We start from the raw sequence: 22,407 nt of genomic DNA, 5'->3' as shown, positions 1-22,407 counted from the left end.
ACTTGAACTTGAAAGTGCCTAACTGGCTATCGCAGGTAGCATCAACTGCTTGTCCAGTCGTCCTTCCTTTGCAAAGCATCCGAGAGGTAAGTTGGATTTTTCTCAAGCTCCCTATGTTTGCAGTCAGATCTGCAACTTATCCATTGTAACTTGTGCTCTTGGTTCAAAATTTCATCATTTTGGGAAAATCGTGCATGTTAACTGAGTTTTGTTAAAATGAGTGCCGTTCCCTTACTCACGTTGTCTTTTTCTGTGTTTTTTTTCGTCATTTAAGGATAATTGAAATTGAACGGTCACAGATCCCTTAAGGGTCGCGTGGTCGATAGTGAAGGTCTAGTATTGTGTTGAAGAGCTAATGAATTCTATTTTTGAAAAATTTTAAGAGTAATCATGAGATATATATATTTATATTTGTAATAAAATAGTGTAAAATATACCACCATTTTCACTTGCCCTTCGAGTAGGAACCAACTTCTGTGCTATAGGCTAGGCCATCTTGCCAATAACACCAGGGAAACCAGTAGAAACCCATGTATGGTAGTGCAATACGCAACAACTGATATGGAAATTGCTGTATAAAAATATATTAATGGTCATAAAACCATGGTAGTCTGTGGGTAAACAGGTAGGCTACCTGCATAATGAGGTGTGTTATTTACTGGGTAAAGACAAAGAAGGGGTTGTAATGACCTTCTTTACCCACTAATCACGATCTCGTATCTCATCTAGATTGTAAGACCTGTGTCAAGACCTTTTTTACCCACTAATCACAATCTTGTATCTCATCTAGCAAAGCAGCAAGAATCACATGTATATATTTGTATGTAGAATTTCATGGCCTTTCCGCCGATATATAGTACATCAATGTATGTCCATTACGTCTTATGTTATTACCATTTTATTGACTGCTAAGAAACACAAATTCTTCTCTATCTGTGTGCGAGTCGCGTTGTTGTTTGAGATTAAGCTGGCCTTGTGCCAGCACGGGCTCTTGCTCGTAGAGCAGCCCATAGCGAGTCGCGGGCCTCGGGGGTCAGGCACTCCGTTTAATTCCGCACACTGTTATTTATATCGCGTGCCCTGGTAATAAATCAGTAGTACCCAGTTCTGTCTCACTGCTCCGTTACAGGGTTACCTTTTTTTTCAAGGTGTCCTTATGCAGTATATATTCTTACAAATATGGAGAAAAAAAGGTAGATAATTGCCTTTTGTATAAAGTTTTCATTTTAAAGCATGACGGTTGTTGTTTACAAGCGTACTGAGAATTTACTGTTACGTGGTATTGAAAAATGGTTGGGCGAGGAAGGGTAACGTTACCCTTGAATACCCCTAGATATTTTTTACTCCACATTATTCAGATTTTGCCATTATCTGATGGACTCTTGGCTTTATTAATTCAGATAATTGAAGGATTACTATATCTGGCCATAACAACTATAAGATAATTCTTTTTTAATTGGTTGGTCTTTCTTATGAACCCCTGGTGTAGTTACACTCCTTTCAGGACGAACAGCTACTATGGTATATACAGACAACACCCTACTTACTAACGAGTTACGTTCTAAACAGCAGCTCGCATGTTAAATTGTTTGTAAGTTGGTTACTCTTCATGCTTAAGTACAGTATGATATATGTAAAATCTATACAGTACTATAAACGAAACAAAATTTGAATTTACGGGCATCAAAGGATAGCACTCTGAGCACAGATCCCGTTTGTTTGTATCTGAGTGCTTGTAAAGTGAATGTACATATATATATATGTACATTCACCTTCGTATATATATATATATATATATATATATATATATATATATATATATATATATATATATATATATATATATATATATACAGTAGTACCTCGAGATACGAAAGGCTCTACTTACGAAAAACTCGAGATATGAAAGCCGATGCGAAAAATTTTACTGCTCTACATACAAAAAGTTTTCAAGATACGAAAGGTTGTTGCTGTAAAATCCCGAGATTTGCCCGGACCACCGAGAACAATTTTAAAACTCCCGCGCTGCCAACTGAGTAAACTCGCCACCATCCTCCCGCTCTCCCATTGGTTCCTGATGCTAGTCACCCCATAAGGTCCTGCTCTCCTATTGGTCAGCAGCTACCCCTTGTGCTTTAAGTATTCTATTGGTAAAAGGATGCTGTAAATTGAAAAACTTATTCATGCAATACATCTAATAAAAAAAAAAACATTAGGTAAAGATAGAATAAAGAATAGAAATGAATGGTTATTATACTGTTTGGTAGTTTCAGTAGTTGAGAGATAATGAAAATTTATGGCTTACTGTGTAAAGTGATTGCTTGGCGATCGTTCGATACTCGTAAGTGCTGGATGTAAACAGACGTTTGGAAGCTTTTTTTTTGTTTGTTTAATATAGTTAATGGTTACTTAATAATTATTTGAAATGAGTACATGCAATACATTTAATAAAAAAATTGTGAATTAGATATCATAAACTATAAAATAAATCAGACTGCCAACAAATACGTATTTTTTAGAATTCTTCTTCTGTTTTATTATTACGTTACGTATACGTATATTTCATTATAGCTGTCAGTAACTCGGTATCTCCATTAGTTAAAGATAGAATAAAGAATAGAAATGAATGGTTATTATACTGTTTGGTAGTTTCATTAGTTGAAGAGAGATACTAATGACAATTTATGGCTTACTGTGTGCTAGGAAAAATGATTGCTTGGCGCTCGTTCGATACTCGTAAGACGGGTAAGAGCTGAATGTAAACAATCGATTGGAAGGTTTGTTTTTTGTTTGTTTGTGTATTATAGTTAATGATTAATTAATAATCATTTGAAATGAGTACATACTGATTATTTATACATTTTATTGGCATATTCTAAGCTTTTAGCTCTTAGGTTTAGATGTCAGAATCATAGACTAGGCTACAGTAGCAACCGCTAACATAGGCTAGGCTTATTGCTAAGGGACATATGCTAAAGTCCTAATATATGAAGTAAAAATGGGGTTGAACATTACATGCAGTTGAAGTTGAATATTACTCAAGTATGTACAGTATCTTGCCTTTTTGGAGTCATATTTCTTCTGTCGGATCGGCGTTGTAACCCTAGAACATGTGTTTTAGGCCTGGAAATATAATTTACTGGGGTTTTTTTGGAGGGCTTGGAACGGATTAGCCATTTTACATGTAAAATGTGTTCCAAGATACGAAAAACTCATAATACGAAGGCTGCCTCGGAACGGATTAATTTTGTATCTCGAGGTACCACTGTATATATATATATATATATATATATATATATATATATATATTATATATATATATATATATAAAAATATATATATATTATCTCGAAGGTTGTCTGTAAAAGAAGATTCCCAAAGATTTTTCACAATGAAAAACATGATTATTGGCATTGAATAATACATTTTTGGAAAGCTTAGACTTTTTGCTTTTTTTCGACATAATCGTCGTTGAGAACAATATGTATGATGTATATAATATGTATATATTATATCGATGATATATATATATATATATATGGTTTATAGAGTAGATATGTAGTATATATATATATATATGATATAGTATGATATATATATATGTATATATATGTATATATATTGTATATATATGTATACATATAGTGTATACATATATGTATACATATATGTATACATATATATATATATATTATATATATATATATTATATATATATATATATATATATATATATATATATATATATATATAGTACATCACAGGCGGTCCCCAGGTTACGACGGGAGTTCCGTTCTTGAGACGCGTCGTAAGACAAAAATCGTCGTAAGCCAGAACATCGTCAAGATCCTAGAAAACCTACGTTTTAATGCTTTGGGTGCATTGAAAACTATGTAAACTGCATTCTTGTGGCATTTTTATCAAAAATACCTTCAATATTGATTATTTTGCATTTTGGTGTCATATTTCATCTCCCAGATGAGCGTTGTAGGCGTCGTAACCCTGGAACATGCGTCATAACCCTGGAACATGCGTCGTAACCCTGGAAATAACGTCTATTGACAAGCGTCGTAACCTCGGAACGTCATAAGCCGACACCGTCATAACCCGGGGACTGCCTGTATATATATATACTGGGTGTTTTGAAATTAGAGGCCCCCTCCACAGAACAAATGGAGAGTTATGAAGTTTTCTGCTATAGCCTGTCTCCAAGTACATTATCTTAAGTTTCTATTAAGCTATTTTTCATTTTACATTTATGTATTTTCAACCACGGCTAACAACTCGGAGGAAATCAGATGGATTGACCGAATCTGGGCTATAACCTTCAGAGAGGCCAGGGATGCTGGCGCATCCTTCATTCCATCTTCCTGGATAGCTAAATACATTAAAAGAGATGAATCCTTTGTTAAAAGAAACTGGAACAAAAATCCATATGACTGTCATCGCGAAAAGAGTGAAAATCTTGGAAGGCCTGAAGTCCTTTCTCAGGAGCAAAAATGCATCATAGTTGAGGCAGTGGGTAGACCAAGAAAGTCTTTAGTAAATTGGTGCTTGAAGTAGAAAAATAAGGGGAGAGAAGAAAAGTTATAGTGCTGCATATCGTGAGTTGAAAAAATCTGGAATCAAGCCATTTCGTGTTATCAGCAAGCCCAACATCACTCAGCAGCAGAGAGAAGACTGTGCATGGTTTTGTGGTTCATTTCTTAAAGATTGGGATGGAGCTGACTTTCTCCATGTTGCCGCATCAGAAGAATTCCTCATTTACTACACAGTCAGGAGGCCAAATCATAAAAATGGCATCATTTGGGCTGCAAAGTTGGGTGATGTCAGCGATGACGTGCGCTATCACCAAGTTGTGAAATTACCTGAATGTTTGGGAATTTTTCTCCTTTTCACAATCAAAGGAACTAACAAGCTGAATGTGGCACCAATATGTTTCATGACATGAGGATGAGTTACATTTAATGCTAAAAAATCATAAAAAGCAAGTGTCACTCGATAGATATTTTACCATAATAAAGAGAAGTGATTCCAGCGAAACAAGTGTGAGCGACAGTAAATAGGCGAAACATAGTGGTACAGCTGAGGAGTAAGTGAGAAGAGGACCTCCATCTCCCACCCAATAACCCACCACCATTCCCTCTCTCTTACTCAGCGCAGTCATGAACACTCCCTCAAGTAAGACTTTCGATTTTTTATTGTTACTGTATTATGTTGAATTGTTTTTAAATTGTATTATGTTGAATTGTTTTTAAATTGTATCATTATGCTAAATCTATTGTGACACTCCCTTCTTTATTTTTATGTAAATTGTTACTGCCTTTACATACAGTCATGTTTTTACTGTCTCTTCTCTCCTCAACAGTATAAACACCCCTCCTCTCTAGCTCAAGTCAGCTGTGCGTCACTGAGGTGAGATATGATTTTGCTCATCATTTATATAAAATTTTATGAAAGGCTTTATTATTTAATTTGTTTTGTTGAATATTGTTAACATTAAACCACAGTAAAAAAAAACACTTTAACACTTTTTCTCGCAGGATGCGATAGGCCCTTGATCACAAGTAGTATAAACAAGACAATCGGTCAGGTCGAAGTATGAGTATTTGTTTGACAAACGACACTAAATTTCTTAGATAATTTCGGTTGAAAAATGGAATTTTTTAACATAAACATTCAACAAACAAGGTATCACTGTATATATATATATATACGTTTATATACGTGGTATATATATAGTATATAAATATATATATCTATATATATATATCTATATATATATTAATCTTAATCTAATATAATATAATAATTTATATATATGCAGAAGCCAGGTACTATGTGGTACCTCTAAGTATAAATGGGATACAATCCACAATGAAGTAAAATCCTCTTGTAGTTTTGTAGTTTAATCCTGTACAAGAAATATATATTTTAAACTACAAGAGGATTTAATTCATTGTGGATTGTATCCCCATATATATACATACATATATATATATATATATATATATATATATATATATATATATATATATATATATATATACACACATAGTATATATATATATATGTATATATATTCTGCAAATATTGAGTAAAACCTGAATTAATCACTGTGCTCACCTTCTGTATGGCCCACTCAGCAATATCATCAAAGATAAATCCTTGGCTGTGGTCGACAACAAATATTCTTGTAATTTACGGATTATGTCATCCTGTATGAAAAACTCTCCTGATACTATATGTTCTGGTATCCTCTTGATGTTTGTGATTGATAAAGAATGTTCTTGGTTTAATTTAGGATTTAAACAACTTCCTATGTCATGTTCCAGATGATCTGAAGCTATGCTTCTTGTTGAAGGATCATAAAAAATTTCATGTTCATTTTCATGAGAGCCTTTGTCAATGAGGCCTCTACAGATCACATCACTTACACCATTAACTTGCTTGGAGTCCTCTTGGAAACATCTGGTGCAAATTTTGCTACTAGCTTGACAAAACTGACTATCTCCAGTCCAGCACTTGAGATCTTGGAGTAAAGCATCTGCTGCTTTGGAGTCACCCATAATTTTAACAAGATAACGATACATATTTGCTGCACAATACACTCCCAGTTTATCAAGCATCTGAAATCCAAGAGTTCTCCCTAAAGGAGAGCATGGGTTCAGAGGTCCATTTTCATGTAGTTCCACCCTAGGTGTTCTAAAGTCATAAGTTAGAGCAGCAATGATGATGTCCCGCAAGTACCTAGGGAATAAGGAACTGATTAGAAACAAGGTAAGCCAATAATGAAGATATACAAAAGAAACAACTGGTTGCACCAGTAATCCTACTTCTTTGGGTCAATTTTCTGATATATATGTAAACCAAATAAGGCGTTAACCATCTAGCTCAAAGTTCTGGTGAAGCACTGGGATCTAGTCACTCAACTACTGAATCTACTTAATCATCTGAAGAGTCACTCCTAATACTTTTGTGAAATGAAAGCTCCAATATTTTTAATGGTATATACTGCACTGTATTACAGTAGCAGGTGTATGATTCCAGCCAAGGTCAGACCAACTTGTGATACAGTAGAGCAATTAACAGGTACAATGAGATTAAGGTCCCAACATTATTCATGAACCTTCTGGTGTCTATCACCTAAACATACAAGAACACTTGCACTGCTTACTAACCATACAATTATCAAAAGGAGTATAAATGTGTGAACAAATACTTTATTATGGAAACAGTATGGACTAGATACTAGAAATATCACAGCTTTAAACACTTAAAAAATTCCATCAAACATAATTATTACGTGTCATAATATTGGGTTACCTGTTTATTTTACTAAAGTGGTGTAGAAATTACCATTTATCTATAGCGATAAAAAAAGTAATTTAGAATATCATTATATACACTAAACCGTACAGACAAATTATACATACAAACTTACCTGAAGGACAAACAGTTTTCTACTGGTTCACCATCCTAAAAAAAACAAACAAAGAAACAAAGTTACAAGGTACATATACACTACAATATTCACCTAACTCTCATATGGAAATCAAAGCATGATCTATAAAATTTTTCATGTAAATATATATAGGCCTACGTACCATGAAAAAATTTCAAAGCCAAAATAGCACAACAAATAAAGTGCAGTATCTAATATATATTACTTACCAAAAACACTTTGAAATTATTTTGAGGTGACTCGAATAAACCATCCACTGCTTTTCTCATCCTTGTCAGATTACTGTAATACAAGATTGTCTTCAGAAACGGAAATCCCTCCTAGGAGTGACTTATATAATTTATCCATAGTCTTGGAACTAATGATAAAACATTCAAGCTATGATTAATATTTTGAAGTTTTCGAAACAAAATATGTATATTATGATATTTTATAATTAAAAATGAGCTAAGTACAGAAAAATTTCAACTCAAAATTAAATTATTAGTTGCCTTGTGGTTCAACTCCCTGCAGCAAATGAGAGTTAAGGTAGAAAGGAAGGTGTATCACATAGATGATGAAGAGGCATTTGATTGAGATAGAATTAAATCACCCGACTTACGTCAAAGATTACTCTGACATATTCCATGATAAAAACTCTTGTAACCAAAAACAAAATGTTCTGTGTAATTTGTAAGCGAGAATATTAATAGTATGAAGTCACTACATCCATAAGGTTTGTGCGTGACATTACTCTACGTAGTAATATATAAAACAAACATGCAATAAATCATCACTGTGGCTTCAGCATGTGAAGCGCTCTAGGTGTTGTGTGTTATAAGCTTCGATGGGACACTAGCGACTTTCTCACCAAAACTAGAGAGCATGTGGAGAATGTTCATGTTACATACGTGAAGGTAAAATTTCCATGAAAAAGTAGGTAAGTATAAATTTGATATCTCAGTACTGCTTCCATCTTTAACCAAAAGGAACACACTACTCTCCATAATGTTAGGCTTCTGAAACTCTGCATCCCTTATTTAAAAATAAATTGTATATATTGACCATAATCACTCAAGTAGTCCAAATGATACTGACAGTATGAAAAATGAAAAACTTGTCTTCAATTTTTTTCCTCAGATTAATTTGCAGCACTTGATCAGGCGCACTCATTCTTATTTGCTCACATCAATGCTGAAATCATCAAAAGGTGCTGATACTGACACTGTTCGGAATAAAGGACATGTCAACTGACTGCTATCCCATCATAAATACAACTTAATTCAATAGGCTGAGTTTTCTCATCTGTCTTACTAAATCAAAGTTAAAGAATAACGGTTCTTCAATAACCGAAAAAAATTGATTCTCTGGAAGTACAGTGATACTACTGAGTATGTATTAGGGCCAGGCTTAATTGACATGATCAAAACTTCTAGATGATGGGCATATCTTGAAGATGAAGACAAGTTGATCTTAAAAGGTAGAACTCCTGGGAGATGATCAGCAGTCTTTCAAGGCATTCTAAGTGTCTCAACTTCTCCCTCAAACTAGAACAAATCATAACTCTAAAATGCATTACAATAATAAATGATTATGAAGGAAGCAATTAACCAACAATAAAACACCAAAATTAAACATCACAGTACTACGGCTACCCACAATGCATCCAGCCATGATTTATTTTTTAATAATATTATCCTTTTTTCTGCTTGTTTTTGGTAACAAGGCCTTGCAGAAGTGTGCAGGTTTGATGTTAGTTACCCATCCAGACTCAGCCTCAGTCAAATTGCTCTTCCTTGCTCTTCTTTTCTTTTCTTCATCTACAGCCTGGGGAAACCCAAGCTGTAGATGGAGGAAAAGAGGAGGAGGAAAGAGCAATATGACTAAGGCTGAGTCTGGATGGTTCACTAGCTTCAATAGGGCACAATCCTGCAAGGCCTTGTTACAGAAAACAAGCAGGAAAATGGATACTATTAAAGCCAAATGATTAAAAATTCTACAAGTGGCAAATAAAGCAAGAGGGCAAAAAACACACAATGGGTGAAGAAAACAGGGTAGGACCTGGCTAGCAAGTTCCTCCAATGTTCATGAACCCTGGAGCATGAACATAACTTACCTAGGATCTCTAAGCCAATAGATTACCGAAGCCACAGACACAGGTACTAAGAATATGTTCTAATGCAGGTTTTTTTTTTTAGCTAATACGTACTATGAATAAGAGTTTAATTCAAATTTAAGTCAATAGCTGCCACTGAAGTAAACATACAATTGCTATATTGCAGAAGAAAAAATGAAGCTACCCTAACTCATCTGAGTCATGCTGAAAATTGATTATAGAACTAAGAAAGGAAGCGAAAATAGTACATCTATGAAACCTGATGTGTATGTGGGACCCAAAGAAAGCATATCACTACATACTTCATTAACAAAAATACCTAAACAACCACAACGAATAAAAGAGGGAGCAATAATATGTAACACTAATTTTAGGTCATGGAGTCTGTAATTCCTTGGGCATTCCAATATGCAGTACATATTAGGCAGTGACTCTCTGGATAACAGAGTTACCTGTCACTTTGAATCTATGGTACAAATTTAGTATGACAATTTGGGTGCAGGTACTTTCCCACATGAGGCTGAGTGATGCTGAACCAGAACAGTAAAATAATTGATTACCCTTTATGAAAGGTTTTTACATATATTTATCTTTAGCTTTAAAGAAAATTTATGAAAAACTGATTGCATCTCGCTTTCCTCTAATTTTATTGTAGAATTTCTTTATTTTTTGGTATTTCAGCTACGTATTTTGTGAATTTACATTACCTGGTTATGTCATTCTAGTCCTGTATATGCAACAAAAATAGGTAACACGAAAATAGATCTCTCTTACACAAACATGCATGCAGACACCTGGAAATAACATATAAAAAAAGAATATCTTATTAAGACAGCAAAATTAAGAAATGTTCTTACCCAGAAAAGAGATCAAGAGGACAGTAACAGCTGGTAGCATGGTCTGCATCCTTCCCAACCTAATTAGAAAAGCATTTAAAAAGTGTGAGAAAATTAGATCTAGGATGAATGTCAAACAAGCATAGTAAATGTCAACTTTGTGAGAGTGAAATATAATGACAGTCAATGTTATTCTTTACCCACACCAAAAACAATTTAAACACCTTCAATTCAGAGCAATACAGATGTTTCCAAGCAAACATAACTTTCACTTTGAGTATATTAATCAATCTAACATTAGTTAGAGAAATAGAGAAATTAAAACTGAACTACATTGGTTATGGGGTTGGTTTAGATTATGGTGGTTTATGTCAATACAGGCAACTACCTCAACAGCAGCTCATAAGCATGGTATGTATTGTCAATGGGTAAAGGAGAACCAAAGTTGACCTTTGGACTATGGCCTGCCATGAGGTGCAGTAACTTTTATAAGGTTGGTTATTAATGTGTAGGTGAGCTATTATGGTCAAGAAAGTTACTAGTTCAACTACTTGTGGTATTTCATGCCTTTACTTAATCTGTGGGTCAAGAGGAAGGGACTAAACAAAAGGAATAACAGTTAATACTGTATGTTATGCAACATTGAACATATTTTTTGAATTTATCAATATCTGGCTTTAAAAATACAACATGTCAACTTTACATGCGTTTGACTGGTGTGCTTGAAGAGCAGGAGAAAAGATACAATACTGTCTAAGCCATATGGTTTATACTGAAAGTGAAATCTAACGAGATGGAGTAGTATTTGTGACACATTGTACCAAAGAACTGGATTATTAAAAGCTGAAGCGCTGATCTCTCATTTACCTACAAATTGAATCAGTAAGCATTCTGATATAGAGACTACAGCTTTTAGGTATAAATGCCTTGCCTAATCTAGATGTGTCTCTGTCAAATGCTTGCCCTCCGCAAGAAATACCAAGATCCTTGTACAGGTACATAGTCCTTATGCACAGCCATATGAAAGATTCAAAACATGTCTCATTGGCCTAGTTCAACAGCGCTGTATTGATATTGAAATTAATTAAATTTACCGTTTGCGTGTATTATCACCATGATATTCAGAATAATATCAAGTGTTTGCTAAACAAAGATTAACAATTAATGTAGACATGCATGTATTTGCTGAGAAATCAGCATAGTATCTAAAATAATAATAATCTTTAATTATTAATGAAACGTGGTGAAATAAAATTTTTTTTATTTATGAATCCCTAAGCTCGTAAATGTGTACGTATTTAAAATACAGAGAAAATATATTTTCAGTGAGTGTGAGAACATCTGAATTTATATCCAAATGACTGAAATGTGAACAGTTATATTTCAAACTTCTAAAGCAGCTCACCCACACAGACACCATCATTACAAGCCCATCCCTAAGCAGGAGGTTTAATTCTGGATGTCTACTTCATTGATTAATGTCAGCTTAAGGGATATTATGAGGGTTTACATACTTTAAAGAACATTTCAGGTTTAGTTAAAAATAGGGTTAGGTCACTGTACTGAGAAACTAAAAATCTGAAAGAATCTGTATTCATATCCGTTCTGTTAGAAACCAACCACTTTATATATATATTATATATATATATATATATATATATATTATATATATATATATATATATATATATATATATATATATAAAATTTCTGATGAATTTAAAATCTACCCTCCCCAGGTAAAGTGACAATGAAAATCAAACAAAGGACACCATTATGAATACTGTCCTATCAAGGTGTTTAAAGAAGCCAACTGTATGAAATGCCTCACTTGCTGCATAATGGGTTGAGGATTTGAGTTCTTCACCAAACAATACTTCTCAGGCGAAAGGAAGCTACTGTTGATAATAAGACACACTTCAGGCTATATGAGACACTTTTGACATTAACAAGAGTACTGCTGGTATTAATGCTTTCCCCTTCTATGAACTACGACTTTAAAGGCAGAGACGAAGAAAATAAGGAGAAGGTTAAAATTAATGCTTAGCAGAGGGAAATTGATTCAGTTTTCAAAATTTTATTGCATGCTCCTTAAGCATCCTTTTATGCCTGTACAAGTAACAAATCCACAAAGATGTAGTTAACACGCCACCTTCGACTCTATGCATACCTGTAATGCAGTACTTAAAAAGATATCAGTATGAAAACGTGACCTTGCAAGTTGCTTTTTTCTGATTTTAAATTTCAGGAACAATACAGTATTTAGAAAGTTCAGTTCGTGTACAAATGACTAAGAGAAGGACCTGGACGCCAAATGACTGTAGGGAAATTATTTTGTGTTATTCTCGATGATTGACAATCATACAAGACAAAATATAAACAATATGCATTCACAATGATACTGTTTCCATACACCTTCCCCTGATTTTAAAGCAACTGCCAAATAACTAATATAGACGAAGATATGAATCAGTGCACTTCCATTACGGAGCTCTCTATTCACGTTGGAAAATGAAACGTAGATGTAAGAAGATATATCTCTTAAAAATACTTATTTCCAAGACGGCATTTCCATCTCGAACAAGAGAAGGGTTAACATTATGTTCGCAGAAATCATGATTTCCTACCTTGATGTGCTGCTTGACGCAATACCTGCAGAGAGGCAACTCGGGAGTCGAGGTGTCAATGAAACCTTGCTTGGGTTTGATTTCAATGCATATGTTCCGTGGCTCCCTATTGACAGAAATGCTTGAAGTGCTGTGCAAGGAATTCGTTGGACAGTCTGCTTCCTCGACGTTTTGCCATTCAGACAACGAGGCTTTCTTGAGTTCTGAACATGAACTGTTCTCCACTTCAGAGGGGGATGAATCGTTAGGTAAACTACTTGTACTTGATGGTTGGGTGTTCCTGAGATTCTTTCCAGCTTTGGCTCCCTGAGAAATCTCCCGAGAGGAGAAATTCATCCTTGGTATCAACTGAATGTCTTGTCCATTATAATGAGGCTCCTGGACACTACTAGAAACTTGTTCGCTCGACACTCTCGAGGAGGAAGACGAACTGATGATGACATCATGAGATAACAATGGTGAAGGTGAAAAGCAAGAACTAGCTGACGATGAATTGGACGAAGCTGGCGAGGAAGACAGAGTTGAAGACTTTCTTGAAATAAAAATGCTGGCTGCATCCGGGCAGATGCAGGCTACTCCTTCGTTATTTATTCCTTTATGTCGGCGATGAACTTTAATAGAAAAAAGAATAAATTTTAAAAGAAGGTGACCCTCATCTTCAACAACAGCTATAAATACGTACATTTTATATGACTGCATGCTTAAAAGAGCTGTTAAGAATGATTTATACTACCTACAGATTCATTTTGAGACGGATGCAAACAACTTACATATGTATAAAATAGCAATTTAGACAAATGAAAATTCTCTTCAAAGGTTATCTTCAAATCCATAAAAAGTTTAGGCAGTTGCATGTTATTAAAATAGTTCATATTATAAAGTTAAGTATATCTTAGTTTTACCAGACCACTGAGCTGATTAACAGCTCTCCTAGGGCTGGCCCGAAGGATTAGATATTTTTACGTGGCTAGGAACCAATTGGTCACCTAGCAAAGGGACCTACAGCTTATCGTGGGACCCAAACCACACTATATCGAGAAATGAACTTCTTGGGCTGCTTTATTAAACTTGCATAAAACAGTACAATAAATGTAATAATGCATTTTCGCGGGTTCAGATTTCACTGTAATCTACGTCAGAAATGGACCAATGTAATACTGGTAAATATACTGAATACATATCTGTCAGTAAAGTTATGAAAATAAAAGCAACAACAAGACATAATATAAAATCAACGTTTCAATCCATTGTAATTTACGTATATTAAGAAATGCCTGAGATTCTCAATAGAAGAAAACGAATAATGAGCATAAAAGTGATATATAACAATAAAATATTTGACTAGGCCCTGTAGTTATTGAAATATGGAAAGCAGTACTATTTCTTTTTTATCAGACTGAGACAGGGGGTTACTTAGTGTACTACATCAAACAATAAACCACAAGGACTGGTGGAGATTTGCAAATTTCTTTGGAATTGATTAACCCATAAGTCAGGGAAAAGTTCTCTAGATCATTACTAAATTAGCTTTTGCGTTCACTAGCAAATTGACAGCACATTACATCATCAGATATTTCAAAATTCCAGTTAGATTTTAATTAAATTAACGAATTTTATCAAAATCAGTACAACAATGAAATCTAAAAAGAATTGAAGTTTTCTTCTTGAAAAGACTTCCATCTTACTCGGGACGTGTGCAAGAGTTTCCACTCATACTTAGTAATACTTACAACAAAGATAAAATAAATTGAACAAATTAAACATGTTCATATATTCTCAGTTATTAGTGGAAACAGAATAACTGAACAGAAATATAGCCCCTAAATTAAGTACATCAAATAAATTCAAACGTGCTAAAATGTACGGCCAAATACACTACATTTTACTAGAGACAATTTTCCTGTGCTCTTTAACATGCAGATTATTAATTTTGTTTAATAAATAAATCATAAATACCGTATCCCAAAATTCCTGTCTTTAACTAAACGCGAAACACCATTTTCAGGCCTTTTTAGGCTTTCCTGCTTCCCAACAACAACAACAACAACAGCAAAGTAGGTTAGCTTACTCCGCGAGTAAGCGAAAACTTAATCGGCAGACAACATACTTAGTGTAGCAAATGGGTATAAAAGTTTTGAAAGCTCTTCTTCAATGTTAAAGTTTCTACTATTTTGTGCCTCACGTCAAAATGCGCAGTTTTTCATCACATATCTAAGTATTAACTGTTTATCTATGAAGAAACAAGCCACCTGTATAGTCGTATATCCAAAGGAGTAGTTAAAATATTGTTTTAATGATTATCAACTGCAGTAATAGTGACAGTAGTAAAGAAAAGATATATTAGTGAATACATACGAGTAGCTTTTCAAGTAATAAAACATTTTGAAATAGATAAAAGCACAATTTGTACTTAAATATAAGTGGGAGAGAGCCACCCATCACATCATGAATACATTAAATGGAAGAGAGACAAAAGATATGGAAGACATCTTTTCTCATCTTCTGGGCCAACGCGTACCAATACCTAACAGGTTTCCGAGCTAATGTCAAGCGTCCATCTCCAACCACCCCAACTTTTAAGAAATACTCATATATTATTCACAACACAATTATTCCTGACGAATATCTTAAAGTGTTCCAAAGAGTGTCTTCTCTTCTGTGCTTTCACAGAATATTTTTTCTTCATTCCTTTTATCAAGAAGTTATCATCAAAGCGTTTTTTATAGGGGATGGATTTTCATGAACTGTTATAGGTAGTATATTCATACCACATATCAACCTCACGGAAACGTCCTCTTTTACACTGCGTATGGGCATATAAGAAAACAATGAAAATAATAAAAAAAAACTAGTTTCTAATTTATTTTATTTTCATTTTGCGAGAATGATGAAGACAAGACCACATGAACAATGCTAGGTGAAATGGAGGACAATTTTGTTGTTGTGCAAATGTAAGATCTAAATAGCATTTCGCGCACAATTAAGAGAATGTTGAAATCTTATTCATTTAGTTCCAGTTTCGAGCTCGTAGGCATTTCCTTCAGGTTTTATGTATAAGTGGGCATCGTATGGGCTTCATTTGTGGATGGAGGTCACTTAATTTGAACGGAACATAGATGAAGGGAGTAAAATTCTTTGATGTAACACAGTCAATCGAACAAATTTGTTCTCCAGATATATAACAAATATGTAACATATGTGCTGAATTAGCCACGAACTCTCGGAATTCCTCGTGGCTGAATGTAGTGCTACCAAACGGATTTGGATGTCAGTGAGCGAATCCGTTAAAGGATTTTCCACATACACTGTGCGTGCGTGTCTCTCCTTTTTATCTTCATATATAACCAGATGCACACGTGTGCCTATCAAAAGCAACAGATAAAGTGAGAACGGGATCTTGCACATACGGAACAACGAACAAGAGATCACGGCCACGTATAGTAGGCTACACATCCGAGCGAGCAAGTTTTTTCTCCCCTGATACCCAACCCTTTAACGAACCATTTCTCATTTCAAAGTAATCCTCAGCATGCCAAAAAATGATTTCATCAGCTGAGATTGAACACTAAAATCTATGAGAGCAAGTTCACTCACAGGAATTTCAACATGCATTTCATTCAATTTTCATATAAAATAAAAATAATTCCACGATAATTTCAAGAGAAGAATAATACAACTATTCATAGTCAATTACAAGGATCAAGACTACGAAGGACGACATCTGCACACACCGAAGAACCATCCATCAGTCAGGCGCAGCACAACCTCTATCTCGTCACTTCGGACTCCACATTTAAGTACCTTGTAAGTAGCTATCCTCCATTTGTATCGACACAGCTGCTCACAATAGTGTTATTCATTACAATAGGCTTGTTGGTAAACTTAACTCATTAATTGAAAATAGTATTTGGAACCGTTTAGGTCAACAAAATCTTAAACTTGATAATAAACATAAACTTGACTTCCGCAATTAAAAGATAGACGAAATATGTCCTAAAGAAATTCTTCTAAACATTTTAACTAGAAACAGCACACACACCTTGCCTAAAAGATTTATGATAGCTATAAACTCACTCCACAAACTAGACATTATAATCACTGGATCAGATAAAGATGGTCAAATTGTGCTAATGGAAAAAAAGTTTCTAGCATGAAAAGATAAGTGAACTTTTAAATGAAACTACTACCACCTACGAAATTTAAAGCAATCAATCCCAATTACTTTATATCTATGGCCTCCCTAAAACTCACAAAGATAACATCCCCTTCCGTCCCATAATCTCGTTTGTTGGAGCTTTTATCTAAAGAATTTCAAAATGGTTAGCTGAGTTACTATCCCCCTTTTTAGGAAATTTTCCCCCTAGTTCTAAAAAACATACAGAAAACTTTTGCGACAAATTTAGGTTGGCAAATATCCCTGTACATAACATAAAACTTCACAGCCTAGATGTAGACTTTGTTTAAACACGTACCTATAAAAGATGTATTAACGTTCATCAAAAATAAACTTAAGCCATTTGCTGATCACTACCCCATAGAATTGAATAAAATAATGTAACTTGTAGAGCTCTGCATCACTAATAACGTCTTTTCCTTTGGTGATAATTTCTTCTGTCAAAAATTCAGTTGCAGTATGGGGAGTCCGCTCAGTCCTGTGTTAGCAAACTTAAATACGGAGCATATCAAAACAGTAATTATAAACCATATCAAACCTGCAGATATGATTTGGCTTTCTTATGTAGACGACATCTTAACATACTGGAAAAGCGAGTGGGGTGATTTTGAAATCTTTCTACAAAAATCAAATTGCTTGGTACCGAACATAAACTTTAAAGTAGAATGGGAAAACAATAACAAAATCCCCTTTTTAGATGTCTTTATCATCAGAACTAATAACAACTACAAATTTACTGTCTTCAGGAAAGCGACATTCTCACTTTCATACATACATTTTTACAGACATCATGACATCTCAGCTAAACTCGGCATAGGAAGTAACTTATTTCTTAAGAGCCCTGAGAAATTGCTCCCCAGATTTTCTTAACAAAGAACTTGAAACAATCAGAAAACAGCTTATCTTGTTAAAATACCCGAAGCACATAACAGAAAAAGCCATGCATAAAACAAAGAAAAGGAAAAATACACAAGTAAAATCATAATCCCTCGCGTGGATAATTTACGAGAGATCATACAAATCTTAGGCCCTTCCAACCCTTTCATCTTCAGTTATCCGATTACCTTAATTACTGTCTGCTCTCATATATATAACTCAAATTCCCCCTTGCATCTCCTTAAGAGAAGAAGTGAAGTGAGGAAATATTTGTGACTTGTAAGTAGAAGTGTTCATTTATATTGCTAACTCATAACAGTGTTAAGTGACTTACTGTCATGGTAGTTGCTTTATAGCAAAGAAAGATAAGTTACAAGAAAGGAAAATGCTTTTTCTTCAAGTAGGTCTGCAGCAAAGAGGCTTTCGCGCGTGTTGGAGGCGCCTGTTCTCATGATGGTTCTAGAATCGGCAGGAGTGTTAAGGAAACGCTACACACGCAGTCACGTCAGCAGAAAATGCAGTGAAATATGATGCAATACTTCGTCGAGATTCTTCTAAGAAGTTCTGGTAATCTCGGGAGCCTGTGATGTTCGCTGGTAGGCCACGCCCCCAGGTTGCAATATAAATACGACTGACCAAGTAGGATTGAGGAGATCATCAGTAAGAGTCACAGATCAGATCATCAGTGAGAGCTCAGCAGCACAGATCAGAGATCGTCAGAGAGAGATAAGAGAAGAAGGAACAGACGAAGGATCAGAGAGGAAAAGATGCACGAAAGTTTGAATGAAATCTGGTCAAGTCGTCCAGTCAGGGAGAACGACCGAGGTATTTTCAACGTTTAGCAAGCCTTGAGAGAAGAAACTTTCTGCAAGAGGTTTCGAGGAGTTCCTGCCCTTCAAGTATCAAGAATAGACATTATTTTCTGCAATACGGAGTCAAGAGGACGTCTACAACTACAGTTCTCCTTTTGAGAAGCCACAGGACAAAACTTGCCAGCAAGTATTAACATTACCTCACTGTTCCCCCAGTTCATGCAGTGTAAGATTTTACTTTGTTATGTAAATTTCTCTGTTGTAACGCTCCCTCCATTGTTTGACCCAGAGTCAAAGTATATAGGGTCTGCTCAACTCGGCAGTGCTTCTCCATTGAATTACTTAAAGAACCTTTAGTTTTTATACATTTAATCCATATCGCATGGTGTTTTTCATAAAATCTTGATAAAATCTGTAAAGAGATCACATGTTTGATGTTTTTTAATACTTATTCTCTCATTTAGTCACCAAGCCTTGTTTTATTTCACATAAAACATACCAGTTTCAACATACATAGCTACTCCAGCTTTCTTCATATGTTTATTTTTTACTTATTTATTTACTTACCTATAAACTGGTTTCCTGTATTCTCTTCAAGTCCATTTTTCATAACATGACAACTCTCTCTCTCTCTCTCTCTCTCTCTCTCTCTCTCTCTCTCTCTCTCTCTTTCAGGTAGTAATATTATCAAGATTATAAATAATTCTTAAGAAATGTATTTAGTTCTGTCACTGTGTTCATACCTCACTTTGAAAATCAACTTTTTTTTTATTTATGCTAAAAGTTAGAATGATAGATTAATTATATTTTCCAAATCATATGAATACTAATTGTTATGCAATAAATACAAAGAAAATGTGGATACAGGCAGTGTAAAAAATGGCAGTTGCATTTGCACGACTTGACCACAAAAAAGAAAACATAATCAAAAGTATAAGAATTACATCATATACTATATAAGGTATCTAAGGAATAAATGATGAAGACACATTTCCGCAAATTTCTAATTAGCACTTCAAATCACATAAATATACATCCGAACATATAAGTTTACATATAACACAAACTGTATACATAAAGGTATTAATTATGCATGCCTCAAACGATTGTAATATTTTCGGAAAAAAGTCTGGCTGGATGTAACTGATGACGTTTCACAAGGGGTGGAGCTAGATTTCAGATCTCGCACGAAAGCTTAATTTTTATAATTTTTGCATGCGTACATGAATTTTTCTGTGCGCGATTATGGGTTTGAAAGTAATTGTAATGTGTCATATACCAACCGAAAGGACATTCTTTGTACGTTTACATGGTACATGGCAAAATGTAATAAGATGAAAAATTATGTAAGAAGAATGTGGTAAATATTTACATAAAATTTAAAAATTTTGGTCCGTCTTTGACCTAGAATTTCTTGAAAATTTCAGAGAACACCTATCAATTTTATTTATGCATCATATAGTAAATTTTATCAGTTTTCTATTACATTTTTCAGTTTCTTTCTATCATCATCCCTTAGTCAGACACGCTACGAAACGTGAATGAATGTAGGTTGATGGATGAAGTAATTGCACATTTTTGTGTGAGTAGATAATTTTTTCTGTGCGCGCTTGTGGGTTTGAAAATAATCGTAATTGTAATGTGCCATATATCATTTGAAAGAGCATTGTTTGTACTTTAATGTAATAAACGGCAGCATAATAAGAGGAAAATTTATATAAAAACAAGCCATCGCAAAAAATAGTTAGATAAAAATGTTATCGTAAATATAGTTTCATAAAGATATGGTCCTTTTGTAACTCTGGTTTGACCAACAGTAGGACTGAAGAGGGATACGAAGCAGTATCCGAAAGTCTCTCCTGGTAATTTTTAGCATTGTACAATAATATATTTTAACACTACTGTGGCTTTTGATTGTCAATATTATAGCCTCGTCACGGAGGTTCCTTAGTTCATTATTATTATTATTATTATTATTATTATTATTATTATTATTATTTTATTATTATTATTATTATTATATAATACATGTATATTATTATATATATATATATATATATATATATATATATATTATATATATATATATACATATATATATATGTATATATACACATTTGTGTATGTATATAGTATATATATATATATATATATATATATATATCTATATATATATAATCTATAGTATATATATTATATATATTATATATATAATATATGTATATATTTTACATATATGTACATATATATTCAATAAATTATATATGAGTGTGTGGATGTGTGTACTCATAATTACATATAAATGAATTCGCTCTACATTATGTTATTATATATACTATCATCCTTATTCAGTGTAAGTAAACCATCAAATTACTTTATAGTCATTCTGAAATAAACGAAGAATCTGCGCTCATATTCTCTGTTTTGGATACAGTCTTTTTAACATACCCTAAGCATGCTATGCCCTCCAATTTCATATCGATATTGAAGTTTGAATGGCGCGGAAACCGCCAAAATGTGAACGGTCACCACTTATTGCATCTGCGCGGATTCCGCTGCGGTTTCCGACTTACAGTTCCCGAAACCACATCTGAGAATGGGCAGACATGCAGTGAAGACTGGTTCTGCTTTAAAAATGTATATCAATATGCAGGAAAAAACAGTAATAGGGACAAGTAGACCAATTTCAGGGAGAAGATGAAGTGGACCACGCAAAGCACGCGAGGCCAGATCGAGAAGCTAAACGAGGATCGAGCAGAGCTAAGCTGTTGGTTTTTTCTTTTGCCTTAAATTGCGGTTCAGTGTCTGCTATTAGTTACTATGTTAATAGTTTTGTTCCTTCATGTTACTCTCGTGTTTCATTACCCGTCATATTTGCACTTTAAGTAATTTTATCCTTGATTATGTGTAAATTTAAAATACGTTTTACTAACTGTTTCACTCTTACTCCTGATGCATGAAATGCAATTCACGGAACATAAGTAAAGCAAATAAATTTGTGACTTGACATACTGAATGTATTACTAGCCATCGTGTGTGTGTGTGTGTGCGCACATATATAAATATATAATACATACACACACACACACACACACACACACACATATATATATATATATATATATATATATATATATATATATATATATATATGTGTGTGTGTGTGTGTGTTGTAATTTTTTCCCATTTCTTCTTAAGAGAGGCGCTAATAGAATAAGCTTTGATTTATGGTGAAATCTTACACATCTCGAGCAAAAGTATTTTGTAATACCAGGTGATACCAAATAAGAAATGGACTAAGCCATAAATAATACAATGAGCGATTAACCTCAATTTAGAAGGCGACCAACTACATTCGGGAAGAGAGGGTCATCGGTCTTGTCATAGTGCAGTCACGTGTTGTTAACATCGCAATGGGCAAGTCACGAGAGACGAAAGAATGCCGGAGACAGCTTTCTTGCTCAACTCGCGCGCGCAAAAAGAGGACATCGAACACTGCAGTCCAAATTCTTTGCACCCTATC

The 22,407-nt window shown here is 34.2% G+C and overlaps 1 protein-coding gene across 3 annotated transcripts in view; it reads right to left on the bottom strand.

The window, feature by feature from the left end:
- LOC135215386 (uncharacterized) overlaps positions 1–22,407 on the bottom strand; it is a 78,011-nt gene that overhangs the window by 15,103 nt on the left and 40,501 nt on the right. For all 3 annotated transcript variants that reach the window (XM_064249968.1, XM_064249966.1, XM_064249967.1), the window contains exons 4-8: positions 13,023–13,633; positions 10,418–10,476; positions 7,675–7,747; positions 7,445–7,479; positions 6,127–6,750 (exon numbers count right to left, since the gene is read on the bottom strand). In XM_064249968.1, coding sequence (XP_064106038.1) covers positions 6,127–6,750; positions 7,445–7,479; positions 7,675–7,747; positions 10,418–10,476; positions 13,023–13,633 — 1,402 coding nt within the window. The remainder of the gene's footprint in view (positions 1–6,126; positions 6,751–7,444; positions 7,480–7,674; positions 7,748–10,417; positions 10,477–13,022; positions 13,634–22,407) is intronic.

The sequence above is a fragment of the Macrobrachium nipponense genome, chromosome 5 (genome assembly GCF_015104395.2).
Source record: "Macrobrachium nipponense isolate FS-2020 chromosome 5, ASM1510439v2, whole genome shotgun sequence".
NCBI classification, from domain to species: Eukaryota; Metazoa; Arthropoda; class Malacostraca; order Decapoda; family Palaemonidae; genus Macrobrachium; species Macrobrachium nipponense.
This window is presented reverse-complemented; position numbering and strand designations above follow the sequence as displayed.